Consider the following 14,610-nt stretch of genomic DNA (forward strand, 5'->3'; position numbering starts at 1 on the left):
GTGTACTGTAATGTACATTTATATGTTCTCTATATCGGACAAATGTAATTCTATTAGTACAGGACATAGTTTTATTTTCTTCTTACGTAACCAGTTAATTCAAATCCACTACTAGCAACTCCATCAGGGCACGTGCAGCTTAAAAACAACAGCGGTGATGACCAATCACTTCATACATTGTTCTATTAAACTGGATGATGTTCATGTATAGACAGAGGCATCATACTTCTGGGAGTCCTGCAGCAGGGTTGCAGCATTCTGGGCAGCAGGGTTGTGCTTGGCATGGTTCAACCAGCCTTGGGTGTTATACTCCACCCAATTGGTCCCATGGCTGTGGCCCAGCAGGAAGAGGTGGGGCTTCTCTCCTCGCAGAAGTAGATTAGCTCCTGCAACAGAATGGAAATATTCTGCCATGGTGTATCAGTGTTGTCTATTTGTTTCTTCAGAAAGCCTCGACTGATTGCGTTAAGGGACAGCTACGTGTTTGAGTGTTCACCTTTGTTTTCTCCCTGTGCAGAGCCATAGTAGCTGAAGAGTCTCTCCAGCATGGTTTCCTCTGAACCTCCTGGCTGAACAGCCTCCTCCTCCATGAGCCACAGAAGGCCTCGAGCTTCATCTGTCCTGGCTAGAGTACGAACCTGTGATGAACAAAGGCAGGCGAAAATGTCTTTTTTATTTGGACAGATCAAGGAAAGACAATATAGAAGTCGTTATCTGTCACTTTCATCAGAGGACAGTGACTGGGTACTAAGCAGCCAAATACCTGACAAGAGATGTTTGTGTTTTGCTTTCTTTTTTCAAAAACAAAATAAAGAAAGTAAAAACATTTTTTATTTTTGCTCTCAAGATTAAAGGTTGCTTTGGAGCTGTGGAGTTGACTGTCAGCACCATCATCTGATGTCACTATATAAACATGGAGGCCTTGGGTAGCATGGATTGGACCAATTTCTGTTACTCCTTCAAACCTTAGAGACAGTGAATTTCCACATGGCAAATCTCCACCTACAGTAAGCTGCTGTTGCTCTAGACAAATTTGTCCTTAAGGTTTGTTCAGCATTTTTCATAAAGACTCAATCAAGGGCATTCTAATGTCCTCCCAAACCTTCAAAGCTGAACACTACAGTACTGATTTAAACTAAAGTGCAAGGATTGGCCCTTTCATTTAATTTTCTACTTTTAAGAAGATTTCCTCCCATCTTTTAAAAATTGTCAGTCACACAAATCAGACTTGAGTGAGCTTTCCAACTGTGCACTGAAAATCATACAGCTCATATATTTAAGTTAGAAGCAAGCAAATAAAACGAATTCTGTGCAAATGCAGAATAAGCCTTCCACAAGCATTTCTGAATGCCTGTCATTCTACTTAGAAATCAATGTTCAATTAATGCTAGTAAATTAGCACCCAAAATCTAACAATATAAAAAGAAAACAGTGCAGCACAAAAGCTTGAGTGATTACTTGGATATAGGCTTTCACAACCTTAACAGCTGATTATAAAACTACTCCTCTTGTCAGTACAAAGTTTAAATCCTGCACTGTTTTGTTAAATTGTTGAATTTGTGGACCTAGCAGAGATGAGGCTTTCTACATAAAAATATGAAACCTGTGCAGACAGGCCGCTTATAATGAAAATACAAAGTTAGCTGACTCTTAAAGGCTTTCCAAATCAAAGAAGAGGCTTAGGATTGTGCTGCTGAAAACACATTATCTGCTAAAGTGTCATTCAAATCACTTACAGAGATTAAAAAGAGTTTGCTGTAATTTGAACAGAGATCACAAGCTAGATGCAAATGCACCACCTGTATTGTTTAATCAAAATTGAGTCACAGTGTGTTTCCATGTCTACTGTTCTTCTGGGTGTCATTAGTAATGCAGCTATTAACTAAAGCTAAAGGTATTGGACAGACTCATATTTGTGTAACACGATGCGGTGCTACCTCAAAAAGATCAACAACATTATTTTAATTCCTCTTCAGATAAATTGAAATAATTTGTTGGTCACTACTTGACATCACACACAAACACAGACACAAAATTATTATGATTCCACTCAAAAGGACAGTGGCAGTGTGGTGTAGTTCCATTGATGGCCTGGTGGAGCACAAGCTGTGTGGTTCAAGCTCACCGAAAGTCTTCTGTAGTTGCTTAAAATCCTTCAAGCTGGTTATGATTAGGAAAAAAGGTACCAGATTATGCACATATGCATCTCGCTGCATATGAGGGCTGTTAGCCACACAGTGGTGAGAATGCCTTTGCAGACCCATGACCTTTGCCAAAACGCCTACGATGGACATGTGGGAGCCTGAAATGTGCCACAGAGCAGTGGAAGATGGAACAAAAAAGGCACCAGAGGCAGAGGACCTTGGTGTTTATGTTGGTGTAATATCTGTACCACCTGATTGTTCAGGATTGGAAACAAGATAAAAGTTTGATCTACAGAGGCCTTGTGACGCTAACACCTTCAGTCTACAGATTCCTTGCCTTGAAAGACCAGGGCAGCTTGACAGAGTGATTTTGTTTGTGGTTGAGCACTGTATTATCTGAGGATGTGTGTACATAATGTGTAAGTCCATCATAAAGAGGATCAGTTGCAGAAACTTCTAAAATCTTTAGTGATTGTAGGTCAGAACATCCAATGTCAATCTAGTCCTAAGAGTTCATTTGAATTCAGGTGAACCATTAGAAACTGACCTCAGATTCACACATGCCAGCAAAAAGGAATCCATTCTGTAGTCTTTGCTGCTAAAGCACCACACTCGCTTTGAAGCTGACACCTGTTTCCTTAATGTTCCAGGTACGGGTTGCCTGGGTAACCATCTAATTTATTTACTACCTAGTCATATGTCAAACAACAGGATCCTGCTCGCGCACTGATAACTGCGTCAACCACTTGCCTGGAGAAACGTATCTCGAGTGGTTATTTTGTTATTTTTCCTGTAGTCACAGAATGTCATTTACGTTGTGTGGCCTCTGGTTGCTGTGAACTGCTTCCAATATGGATGCAGCTTAAAGCATTTCAGCTAATATTTGGGGGATTTGATTGTCTCTAGGTGTCTTGAAAACTAGAACGATCAACAGTTTGGCATGAAAAACAACGTTGCTGATGGTATCAAATGTCAGTTATTATGGTTAACAGACATTTGCTACTCTTACATAATTACAGGTTTGTTGTTCTACTCTCACTTCAAATAAAAATACACACCATTATATAAATCATCTAATACATTCAACACAGTCCAACACAAAAGGAAGCTGGAATCTAGTACTTGTCTCCATCAAGACTGCAGGACCATCTACACAGACCAAATGCTGCAAATACTTGTACTGCTAACAACACAGACTTTTAGTAAAAAGGGAACCAACGAGTGGAGAGAAAAGGAGACTCTTTCAAGCTTCAAAGAGAAAACACATCACAAATTTGATTCTAATCAATAGTGCTGATCTCAGACAAAATCCTAAAGGAAATGAAAGAAACAGCAAGAAAATATGGAACCAACCATCACAACAAGTTGACAAGCATTTAGGCTAAGCATGCTTTGAAAACTCTTTTATGTTACATCTAATTTCAGTCTCAAGAAGAGTAGGGGGAGTTTTCTGTCCCAGATCTCAGGTCCTCTGGCTTCAGCACATATTGATGCCTGCTTTGCTAGATTGGCCATGGACCTAGAACTATTTGCATTTGCCAGCAGTGATGAAAAGAGCTATTTGCTGGCTCAGTGGTACTCTGGGGTGCTCATTTGGCTACAGCTTCATTTGCATTAATGTCTCCCTGAATAATGACTGAAATTCAGGCCCAGATAAACTGCCCTTGAATCTGGACCTAAATACCTCAATGCTCCACTGAACATAAACACAACTTTAATCTGTGCTGTTAACACAGCATATTTCTCACAACTGATTCCAGGTGAAAGCAAAGCAGAGTGTAGTGAGGGTTGCTTACCAGAGCTTGGGTTGAGGCTTGATCAATAACTGCTACAGACAGTGAGGTGTTGGACTCTATGTCATCTAAAGCAAGTTCTATGTTTTCCTAGATGCAGGAGGGGACAGAAACTCAGGTTAGTAACCTACAAGACATGTACCAGCAGAAGATGAGCTCATAAAAAATAAAAAAAGGAAAATCAAGTGCAGCTGTTCATCTCAATCTTGAAATCAGCAGTTACTAAAGCTATAGATTGGGTTGAGTACATAAAAAGTTTTGGAAATTTCTTAAACTGGACATTTGATTGTTGGGGGTTTTCTCTGCATTATTGTAGGGTCTTTGGTCTGTGCAAGCTTACCTGGAGGAAACCCACACAAACACAGGGCGAGGCTGTAAACTACACATAGAAATGCTTTTACTGACACCACCAATTTCTCAACATTTGAGTTTTTGTGTATTTATTCAAGTTTTGAAGCTCAATTACTCGTAGAAACCACAGATCTTGATGTGAACCACTTGCATTGGAACTACAGTAGAAGTAGAAATTTTCTAAACCCCGAGTATCCTGTGGATTATCTGGAGTACTGAGGTCAAATTCTTTACTGCTGTGGAGCACCAATGAACTGATCTCCAGTGCATCTAAAATCCTAAAAATTTGAATTAGTTGAGAATTATCGGTACAGGCAGACGCCAGAAAAAATATACATCTGTGTTTGACTACATGTAATTATTAAGTCGTCCTTAAAATCAGTGCATGAAATATGTATATGTTCTGTCCCTCCCAAGTGTTAAGCTCTGTTGTTCCAGCTGCACCTCCTTGTATCTCTCCAATTCCTTGACAAAGGTCCGTTCATGAAACAGAGTCTGTAGCCTCTCCTGGGTGTAGTTGTGACAGAGCTCTTCAAAAGTGGCTCCCCTCTGCTGATGAGCCAGCCGAGGGTTCTGGAAACCCGGAGTGTCAACGATCAGCAGAGAACACAGAGAGTGCTGACTAGACTTCAGGGCCCTGAGGGACACAGATGCATCAGCAGGCTTTAGTGAAGAAGCTTTGACTAATCAAGCAGTCTGCAGCTTCCCAGTGTCAAAATTATATTTATATACCAATTCATTCTTACAATATTTGAAGGTGAATGTTTGAAATATTTTACAAAAAAAATCTAAAGTGCAGCGCTTATCTGGCAAGATGAATTCATGAATGATCTAGCTATTTTATATAAGTCCAAATTGAATATGAATATTGTAGTACTAGAATTTGAGGTAAATGCTGACAGCTAACCTGTTAATAAGGGAGATGACAAGTGTGAAAAGCTCAGAGTAAAGTCCTGATGCCATGGCCTCCAAACACTCCAGAGCTGTGACTTTAGGGCCTGAGAGACAGATGAGATGCACGTTTTATGTTTTTTTCATGAGACTCAGTTTTTAAACAGCAGCTGAAAACAAGCAAAATGTGGTCTGCATCTAAGAAAAAATGATCATATCAACAATGGGAACCCTTTTAGCAATAATTCAACATAAATGGAAATTCCAACGTTTGCAGTATTTTTACCTAAGCCATCACCATGGCTAGCCTCATCTGGTGGTCCTCTGAATGAGGTAGAATGCTGCAGTCCTTTGGCCTGATGCTTAAAAATAGATGAAGATAGCTCCTCCAAGGTGCAGCCCAACAGGTAGGCTGCTTTCTGAGCCCATTCATGACGAGCAAACTGCCGACGTCCCACTACAAGTAAAGCATGAATGAGTTCAAATTCTAAAACAAAGAGCTAGAAGAAGAAAGGCAACGAAGATAACATGTACAGTAAAAATGAAGAGCAAGTGTAAGTATACAATTACTGTAGATCAAAACTACTATTTCTACCGTCTGTTGCAAATTTAGGCAAGATTTCATTTCTGTGACACTCCAGTATCCAAATCCAGTACAACTATCAGCTCTGCTGAGGTTCAGTACAGCTGACAAGACCTCAGACTGTAACTGTTAAAATACAAATTCAATTTCAACGATGGTCCTGGCCTTCTACCTGGTAAACACTTCGCTTGGCACCTCTATTTAACCAAAAGAGATGTTCTCTGCCTTTGACAGGAGTTGTCCCAGATGTGAAAAAACAATGCTGAAAAGTGCAAAAACGGTCAGTTGAAATGAAACGACAACTGAGCTTGAGATTCTGCAGTAATGGAACATTTAGCGCTTCTCTAACGCAGTAACGCAGTCATATCAGCATCTATGATTTAGAGGAGTTCCCTAAAAGGAAATGAATGTTGACTTGATTCTTATACTTGAGTGGGATATCTCTTATATCAAGATTTAACTGCATAATGATAATTCATCTCCTGAAAGTGGCAGAGTGAATGAGAAATTTTCCAGACCCCAACTACTGCCATCAACAAAGGCAACTTTTGTGATGGACTCACTAGAAGGACTAAAAAGTATCTATTCTCTTAATGAAAGATGTCATGAGGTGTACAGTACAGTCTAGTACTGATTTACTGTATAATATCACTTTACCCCATCCAAAACACGACAGCAGACTCCTGAAGAATGTATTATTATAATACCACAACTATACTGTATTATATGCTGTCAACGGCATAGACAAAGAGAGAAAGGCAGCATTTCTTTGTGCAATGTGTAATGCTGAATTAATGCTGAACACTGGTGGCTCTAAAAGTCAACTGGTGAATATCTTGCAGTTGACGTGATGTAAATTATTTTTACTAAAATACTTAAAGTCAGTACAGAATAGTTTCATGTTGACACTTTGCAGCACATACACTGACAGTAAAAATTAGAGACACTTAAATATTTTAATGTCAATAAATGAAATCAATGTTTTAAAAATCTTTAAAATATTTAAGTAGGATCCAGTTATGATCCCACCTTAAACACCAAGAGTCCTCTGCTGTGTGGGTTTTAGCACATCATGTTTGTGTTCTGTCCCCACGACTCCAAACATAAATATGGAAATCTCTACTGTGAGAAACGGAAAAGCTGTGTGAGGCTGGTGTGTTCTTAGATATGTGATGGAGATGACAGCTAATCATGTTTAATCCTAACTCTCAATCTGTTTTTGCACAATTATCTGCAAGAGGAGAGCATCTCCACTTGGTCGGAACCTCAATCAAAGCCAGTGTGTTAGAATAAACCAAAGAATCATGACAACACCAGCGACATACAGCCAATCAAAGCGACACAGAACCAGAGAACCCAACAGGGTCCAGGTTAATCTGGGAAATACAAGGTCTGTGGTAGAGAGCTAAAACACAAACAAGAGATTTGAAAATGTACAAGTTTTACTTTGTTTGTTTCAGAATTGTAGTAGTGTGACAGAAGTCGAATGAGGTGACAGGGGAGGTATGAGAGAGGGCGGTTTAAAGAAACAGTGAAGTTCTGATTTTCATCTTAGAGAAAAGGAAAAGGCGATGCAAGGAGATGGGAGAGCCGTAATGAAGAAAACACAAAAAACACAAGAGAGAAAGAGGAGGAGCAGAAACAATAAAAATGCTAATGGCTGAAGAGAATGATAAAGGCATACAGACAGAAAACAAACAGGAGAGGCTCTGACATAAGGTTTTTTAGGTTAAAAAAAAGGGTCAACAAATCGTGTGTTGTTTTTTTCCCATTACCTTCATCTCCATCTGTGTTTGATATGGCGCAGCATGCAAACATGCAAGTAAAAAGAGAGGGGGGGGGGGGGGGGGTGTTAGAGATAATAGTTTAAGGATTCATCACATCATCACAGACACAGGAAAACATGAACATTAGCATTCAACAACACTGACAACACATCATTATGCTTTGGAACAGCTGGCTGAGAAATGTGACTGATAGCACCCCAAACCCCTGTTTCACACCAGTGGAGAGGAAATGATACTCAGGACTAAAAGAAAACGGTCCAAGCATAAAGAATGTCCTTCAAGTAAAGTCACTGTCAGTGCAGACTATTGACGTTAAAAATTATTCAAGTCACAAAAGACTTTCTATACTATGACTGATGTCACTTTGAAGTAAGTGTGCATTTCAGCAAAAACATGTAAAAAGATGACTTTTACTGTCCCCAGTTTTATGTTGGAGCATCCATCGCCACCTGACATTGAACCCATACGACCCAAAAAACAGAAGGAAACACTTCACACAGCCACCACATTGAGATTGCTGCAATGAGGAGAAAAATCAATAAATACGTGCAAGGGTAATCACTTCCAGTTATGGAGACACAATTTTGCAAATAAATTAAAGTTGGCACTTAAATTGGTAGTGATTGTAAAGTAGTCACATCCAAATATAAAATAAATGTATTCTGTTGCGCTCCATCTTATTTTCTGTGCAGGTATGCTTTCTTTTTCAGACGGCACAATTTTAAAGTTAAGGGACCTTCTACTTATATACAGTAAAACCTCAAATATATGACTAGTGATTAAACTAAAACTCAACTTCAAAAACTGTTTGGATGTCATACATAAAAACAGAACACAATGTAGGATTTGATCAACATACCTGGACTTCTAAAAGTTCTAGGGGAATTAACTGTGGACTGCTGAAACATTTTGGAAAAAGCCACATTAAACGGCATCTAATGGAAAAAATCTGCATTCCCTTTTGCCTCTGTAGTCAGCGTGCCTCTGACAGAGCAGTACATTCATATGTCAAACATGACACCTAGTGGCTGGTGGTAGAAAGTAAATTTGACTTAAAAACAATTTTTCTCCCACTTCTGCAAGAAGAATTCACATTTGATGCCTTACAGTTGATTGTAATTTGAACAGAGACATGCTGGCATTAAGTAATCAGGTCAGTGCAGTGCAGAGAAGCTGGGAAAATCAATAAATCAGTTGTTGGGAAACTTGCATATAAGTATAAAACCAAATGCAGGATATGCACATCTTCATTTCAAGTCGTCCTTACAATCTAAAACAACTAAAATTACATACGTAGGAGGATCATGTTAAAGGGACAAGTCAAATATGGCATATAGATTTTAGACTGCCCATTTGGTACAAATTCATTTTAGACTTTTTGCCAGTTTGTTGTTAACATATTGTCATCCATGGCCTCTTTTTTCCATATACCTTTTCCCTATTAAGCAGGATGACATTGCAAGTTTCAGGTCTTACTTTATTTGGAGTGGATCAGTGCTCACTCTAGTGGCAGCAGGGTAAGCGGGATATTTCAACCAAATTTCTCCCAAGCAAAACTTTCCAGTTCACTTTACACAAGTTCTGGGTCTACCCTGCTGTCTCCTACCAGTTCGGTGTGCCCAACAAACCTTCAAAGGTTGGTGGCCAATAGGCTTACTAAGAAGATGCCCAAACTGCCTCAACTAGTGACTTTCGGCACAGACCAGTGGGCATAGCTAGAGTTCATCAGGACCTTTGACTGAGAGGCGAGGAAGACCGTGATGTGATCCATGCAAACTTCCCACTTTCCAGTCTTTCTAAAGCGCTTGGAGTTCCAAAGGAAATTCCAAATGAAACCCAACTATGAGAAGTAAAACAAATGTAAAGGAAAATATGCATTTTATTCAGCAGTACGGACACGATGACACTTCAGTTTTTTGTTGTTGTTTGTTTGTTTGTTGTGCAAAACAGGCCGTAATTTTGTTGTGACCATGTAACTAATCATGGCGATGTAAGGAGTCGCGCGTAAAACGATGGATTTTGCGCATATCAGTTTCTTTTGAAAATGATTATACAAGACATTGCATTTTAATAATCCAGACTAAAATGTGAAATAGAATGAAATTCTTTGTGGATTATCTAAGACAGAACAAAGCTCAAGCTGCTTGTGGAACGCATATGCACACTTTCACACTTTCACTGCTGATTTAGTGTGGGATCCCCTTACCGAACTCTCTCCCGTGAAAATGGAGCAGTGAAAACGGTATTTAACACTTTATGTATTTACACACTTTTTTTATTGACACACAAACAAACACAGACGTTTCTACAGACCATTAACTTCTTTTGAAAAGTCGACTGTTTACTCTTACTGTAAATTTTATTCTTTATTCTGACTGAGAATAAAGTTTTTGCGTATATAGGAAGATCAGCACAGACTGGCTTTTGTTTTCATTAAGGGTTTCGACAAAACCTAAAACCTCAGTCAGAGCTGGCCATGACAGAGATGGCTATCACATCGGTGGTTAACTTCTTCTGCATCTGCTTCTGCTCACATAAAAGAGGGCATTTAATGCATCATGTCATTCTTTTTCTGCAGAAATAATCCTTATGAATGGCAGCTACCAGGACAGGCTGCAGAAAATCATAAATGTTGGGATTTACCTCAAAGAACAGTAAAAAGGTGTTTTTACACTTCCAGTTTATTGTTTTCTCGCTGAGTTTTGTCACAGATCTTTGTTAAATTTGTCTCACAGGAGATGATGACACCTCTCATATGCACGTGTCTTTCATGCTTGTAACGGGAGCCGCACAAGCCAGAACATTAATAAAGGGTTTAATTAAATAAATCTTATAAAGGGCTACAGTTGTCTTACTTTAGAGGAATAAATATGAAAGAATTTGGGCATCAACACAACCTCAGACGCCGTCTCTGTTCAGATTTATAATTGTTTTGCGTTACAAAACAGAAATGTGGGTGTTTTGTTATGATTCCACTGAACATGGTTATCATATATATGACAACATATATATACAGTGTATATATATGTTGTCATATATATTGTGTATATTATACACAAAGAGAAACCGTCACCTATAGCTTACATCAGCACCATGGACATAGCCAGTGTTGGGAAGGTTACTTTTAAAGTGTATTCCACTACAGATTACATGCCCCAAAATGTATTTTGTAACGTATTCCGTTACATTACTCAATGAGAGTAACGTATTCTGAATACTTTGGATTATTTAATATATTATCAAGCTTTTTACAACTACATGAATGTACTATAGCTGTGTGATTTATTACTATTACTGAAGGTTACTCATCATACCAATACCAGCTACATTTTTAAATCTTAATATAAAATGAGTAACAGTAGGTGGACATTAGGTAAGGCTGCACTTTTTGCAGTGATCTCGTATAGAAAACTATTCTGTGCATATATAAAACAGGTCCACAGCTCCGAACCGTAGTAAAGCGACCTCTGGCTAATACGTCGGGTTCGTGTCGGGCTCATAGCTGAAAACTTTACTTTGTTCCCTGGGTCAAGTTTGCTAGCGAGAGACAGAGAGAGGCGTTGAAAGGCTGCTCCAATGGAACTTATTGTTTCAGAGGAAAACACAAACACAGTGTACTTACAGCTGGGCTACACTGCCCATGAGGCTACATTCTTTAGGGCTATGCCTGTATTGCCTTCATATTAAATAATTTTTTGAACAATAATTTATTTAAATATTTCGTCACGTCATTTTGCGGGACGCAAGTAGAGGTGACATGGGCTTGAGACCCAGGCATTTGAGCCTCTTAATGCGTGTTTTGTTTGGGTTTCCACCGGCGTGGAATTACCAAAAATAGAGAGGGGACAGCCTAACATATGGAACAGGAAAAGGCCGCCGTGTAACCCCTTTATTTCAACAAAGTAACTGTATTCTGAATACCACCTTTTTAAACGGTAATTGTAACAGAATACAGTTACTCATATTTTGTATTTTAAATACGTAACGGCGGTACATGTATTCGATTACTCCCCAACACTGCCAGTGGCTCTACTACAATCTTTCTCCAGATGTCTAAGCTCCTAACTTTAAGTCTAAGATACAGCCGAGCCTCCCTACAGAGGAAATTCCTTTTAGCTGCTTGTATTCACAACCTTATTTTACTGGTCAGTACCCAGACGTTATGAGGGTGGTCAGATCTTTGACCATGACAATCTGGTCCATGTGTTTGTGTGTGTGTGTGCATGGCTGGGTCTGGGGCTTGCTGGGGCTTGGCCCCTGTGAGATATGGTCTTGGAGGAAAGAGGTTCACCCTCCCTAGTGCTCCTTGCTGGATGCTGCTGCCCCTCCCTGGGCATACTTGTTGGTTCCAGGGCGTGTGGTTCGCTGTTCTGACATGGTCGTTGACCCACTCCCTTGGTGGTCTGAAATGGCTTACACGTCTTCCGTGTTGGGGGGGTCTCTGCCGGCCAGTTCTTGGGCACCTGGAGCCCATTTTCCCCTACCCTCATTTTCAAGTTCATTTTGTGACAAAGACACTTAAACACTTACACTCACACTGGACACTCTCTCTCACACTCACACACAACCCCTACAAGAAGAATATATCTGTGCATTTTTTTATTTTTTGGGTTCTAGTTGCTGTATGGTTGTTTTTTTGACGGGTGTGGCAGTTGGTGATACACTGTAGATTTCTATTTGTACGCTATCCTTTTATTACATCTTCTCCTATTCCCCTATAATCACACCATCTCCCTAGTCAAGATCTGATGTACTTAAAATCAACGAGGAAGGGAGTTCCTACCTTTAGTCGCGCCCGCTGCCCCCAAGTGGTAAATGGCACCGAGGATAAGCCAGAGGGCTTTCTGCTCTTCACTGGAGATGCCCAGCACCTTCATGGCTGCCTGCAGCTTGGTGAACTGCTGCAAGGATCGCTGCTTGTCTTCAGGCTGAAGCAGATCAAATCAAACTTTACTGAACCCTGCAGGGAGTCTGGAATTTTGCAATAAACAGTTGCTTTCATCCACACATTTTATTAACATCTACCATCTACTGTGATTACCTTAGTCTGTGGCAGGATCCCAAAAGCACTGTTCTCAGCCAGGTGGTTAAAGTGCAGCTCCGTCCTGGAGGAGAGGAAAGACACTAGAAACATAAGCTCCTCAGTGCCAGACAAATGTGTAAGCTTGATGTGAGTAGTTGTATTTTTGTTATATCAGAAGAATATCCATATTATGTGACAATGATTTTCTTTTAAGACAGCTTTCTAATTTAATTGCTGACTTAGCAAAGATATTTAGTGTAAAACCCCAATTCTAAAAAAGTTGAGAAGATTTGTTAAATGTAATTAAAAACAGAACGCAATGACGCAAATCACAGGATCAATGTTCACTACAGTTCCTTCCAAGAACTACATTTGATAGATACTGACGACTGTCAACCAGGAACACCTCACAAGAACTGCAGTTGTCTAGTGACAACAATTTACTCAAATCCTTAAGCTTGCCCATTTTTAGACTTCGAGCACAGAATGTACACTTGCTACCTAAAAAAGTAACGAAATCAGTGTTTGGTCGATTCTTTTCTTTGTTGTAACAAAGAAAAAAAGCTATAAATATTACACCACTGGAAAGTCTGTTTATTTCCCCGTAAGCATTGCCACATTTGTAAGAAAAATGCATTTGTGCATCGAGTATATGGGTTACCCCCATGAAAAACCTGCCAAATCTTCTCTACCAATGCTGCTGCCTGATTGGCACCTGATTACCATAAAATGTTAAATTGCTAATATGTTTTGTTTCTTCAGACACTGTATCTAGGTTTTGGTCCCAGTGGGAGGCCCTAACACGCTGCAAAGCATTAGAAAGTTTAATCAACAGCATGCATTGTTTGTGTTTTGACTAAAAATTTCAAGGAAATACATCACATCCTCTTGTATTTTGGTTATTGTGGGTGGACCACAAGGGATTTTCTGGGTTTTAAGTGGGCCACAGGATTGTTGACTTTGGGAATGGGTGGCCTATAGAATTAAGAGCCTGTACATTCATGCTGTAAGGTATATACAGGTTTTAAAGTAACATATGCTCCCATGATACAATGACTGAAAAAATCAGTGATACTGATTGTTGACAATTTCATTTCAATGCAACTGCACTGCCATACAGCAGTGAAACAGTGAATATTATGCCACTGTCCAGAAATTTCCAGACATGCCTATCCATAGCAAACAGAGAATAGGTGACAAAAACTTGTCAAGAAAGCAAACATCAAGAAATAATATGACAAACACTGTGAAAAACCTATTGTAACGCTACAATTCTTCCAAATCAAATCATTTTTTTATTTTTAAAAAACAAAAGAAAATCTCTACGTTACTAAACAGTACAAAAAAGGGCTCAACGAGTCACCTGAGACTGCTGTCGGCTCCAGCCATCATGTAGTAAAAGACGTTGAAGGTGGATTCCCCCTCAGGTCGTCTGCTCACCCTCAGTTTCTCCAACAACATTGTCTAAGAAGTAAAGAGAGTTTTGTAAAAAGGGTACAGTACAAGCTAATCAGCTGTGTGCGCGCACTTGTGTTTGTTACCTGGATGGAGGCAGAGGCCACCTGCCCAGCTTGGTCGAAGTCCAAGGAAACAACATGAGAGAAGTGGCTGGCATTTGTGTTTATGGTGGTAGAGCTGTTCCCAAAGGCCTCCAGTATGGTGTAGACTGCCTGCCACTTCTCAGCTGTGTCACCAAAACGATAAGATGTCCCATCATTTGATGATTCATTGCAAACTAGCAATCAATGTTTCACAAAGAACCCATAATTCTGTTCTACCTGTTAATAATTCTCATTGTCCAAATCTTATTATACTTTTATAAACAAAGACCTGATGAAAATTGTGTGGACTGGCTACACTGACACTGACAATACTGACATTTCAGTGTATAACTGTTATACATGTTATATATGTCCTCAAACCAGGCCCTGACTCAAACCGCAGCCTGTCTGTCTTACATATCCTTGTTGGTGTAAAAACCTCTGGCTCACACTGTCAGTAACAGGATTTGAGCCTACTTGTGTTTAGTTAATTATTT

At 39.6% G+C, this 14,610-nt stretch overlaps 1 protein-coding gene across 11 annotated transcripts in view; it reads right to left on the reverse strand.

Moving 5' to 3' along the window:
- Positions 1-14,610, reverse strand: part of myo18ab (myosin XVIIIA b) — a 124,286-nt gene that overhangs the window by 64,154 nt on the left and 45,522 nt on the right. For all 11 annotated transcript variants that reach the window (XM_076892125.1, XM_076892122.1, XM_076892121.1 and 8 more), the window contains 10 exons: positions 14,114-14,256; positions 13,936-14,036; positions 12,591-12,654; positions 12,333-12,477; positions 5,466-5,636; positions 5,196-5,286; positions 4,733-4,925; positions 3,941-4,027; positions 497-638; positions 227-386 (listed from right to left, as the gene is read on the reverse strand). In XM_076892125.1, the coding sequence (XP_076748240.1) occupies positions 227-386; positions 497-638; positions 3,941-4,027; positions 4,733-4,925; positions 5,196-5,286; positions 5,466-5,636; positions 12,333-12,477; positions 12,591-12,654; positions 13,936-14,036; positions 14,114-14,256 (1,297 nt within the window). The remainder of the gene's footprint in view (positions 1-226; positions 387-496; positions 639-3,940; positions 4,028-4,732; positions 4,926-5,195; positions 5,287-5,465; positions 5,637-12,332; positions 12,478-12,590; positions 12,655-13,935; positions 14,037-14,113; positions 14,257-14,610) is intronic.

Source organism: Maylandia zebra, linkage group LG14 (genome assembly GCF_041146795.1).
Source record: "Maylandia zebra isolate NMK-2024a linkage group LG14, Mzebra_GT3a, whole genome shotgun sequence".
NCBI lineage: Eukaryota > Metazoa > Chordata > Actinopteri > Cichliformes > Cichlidae > Maylandia > Maylandia zebra.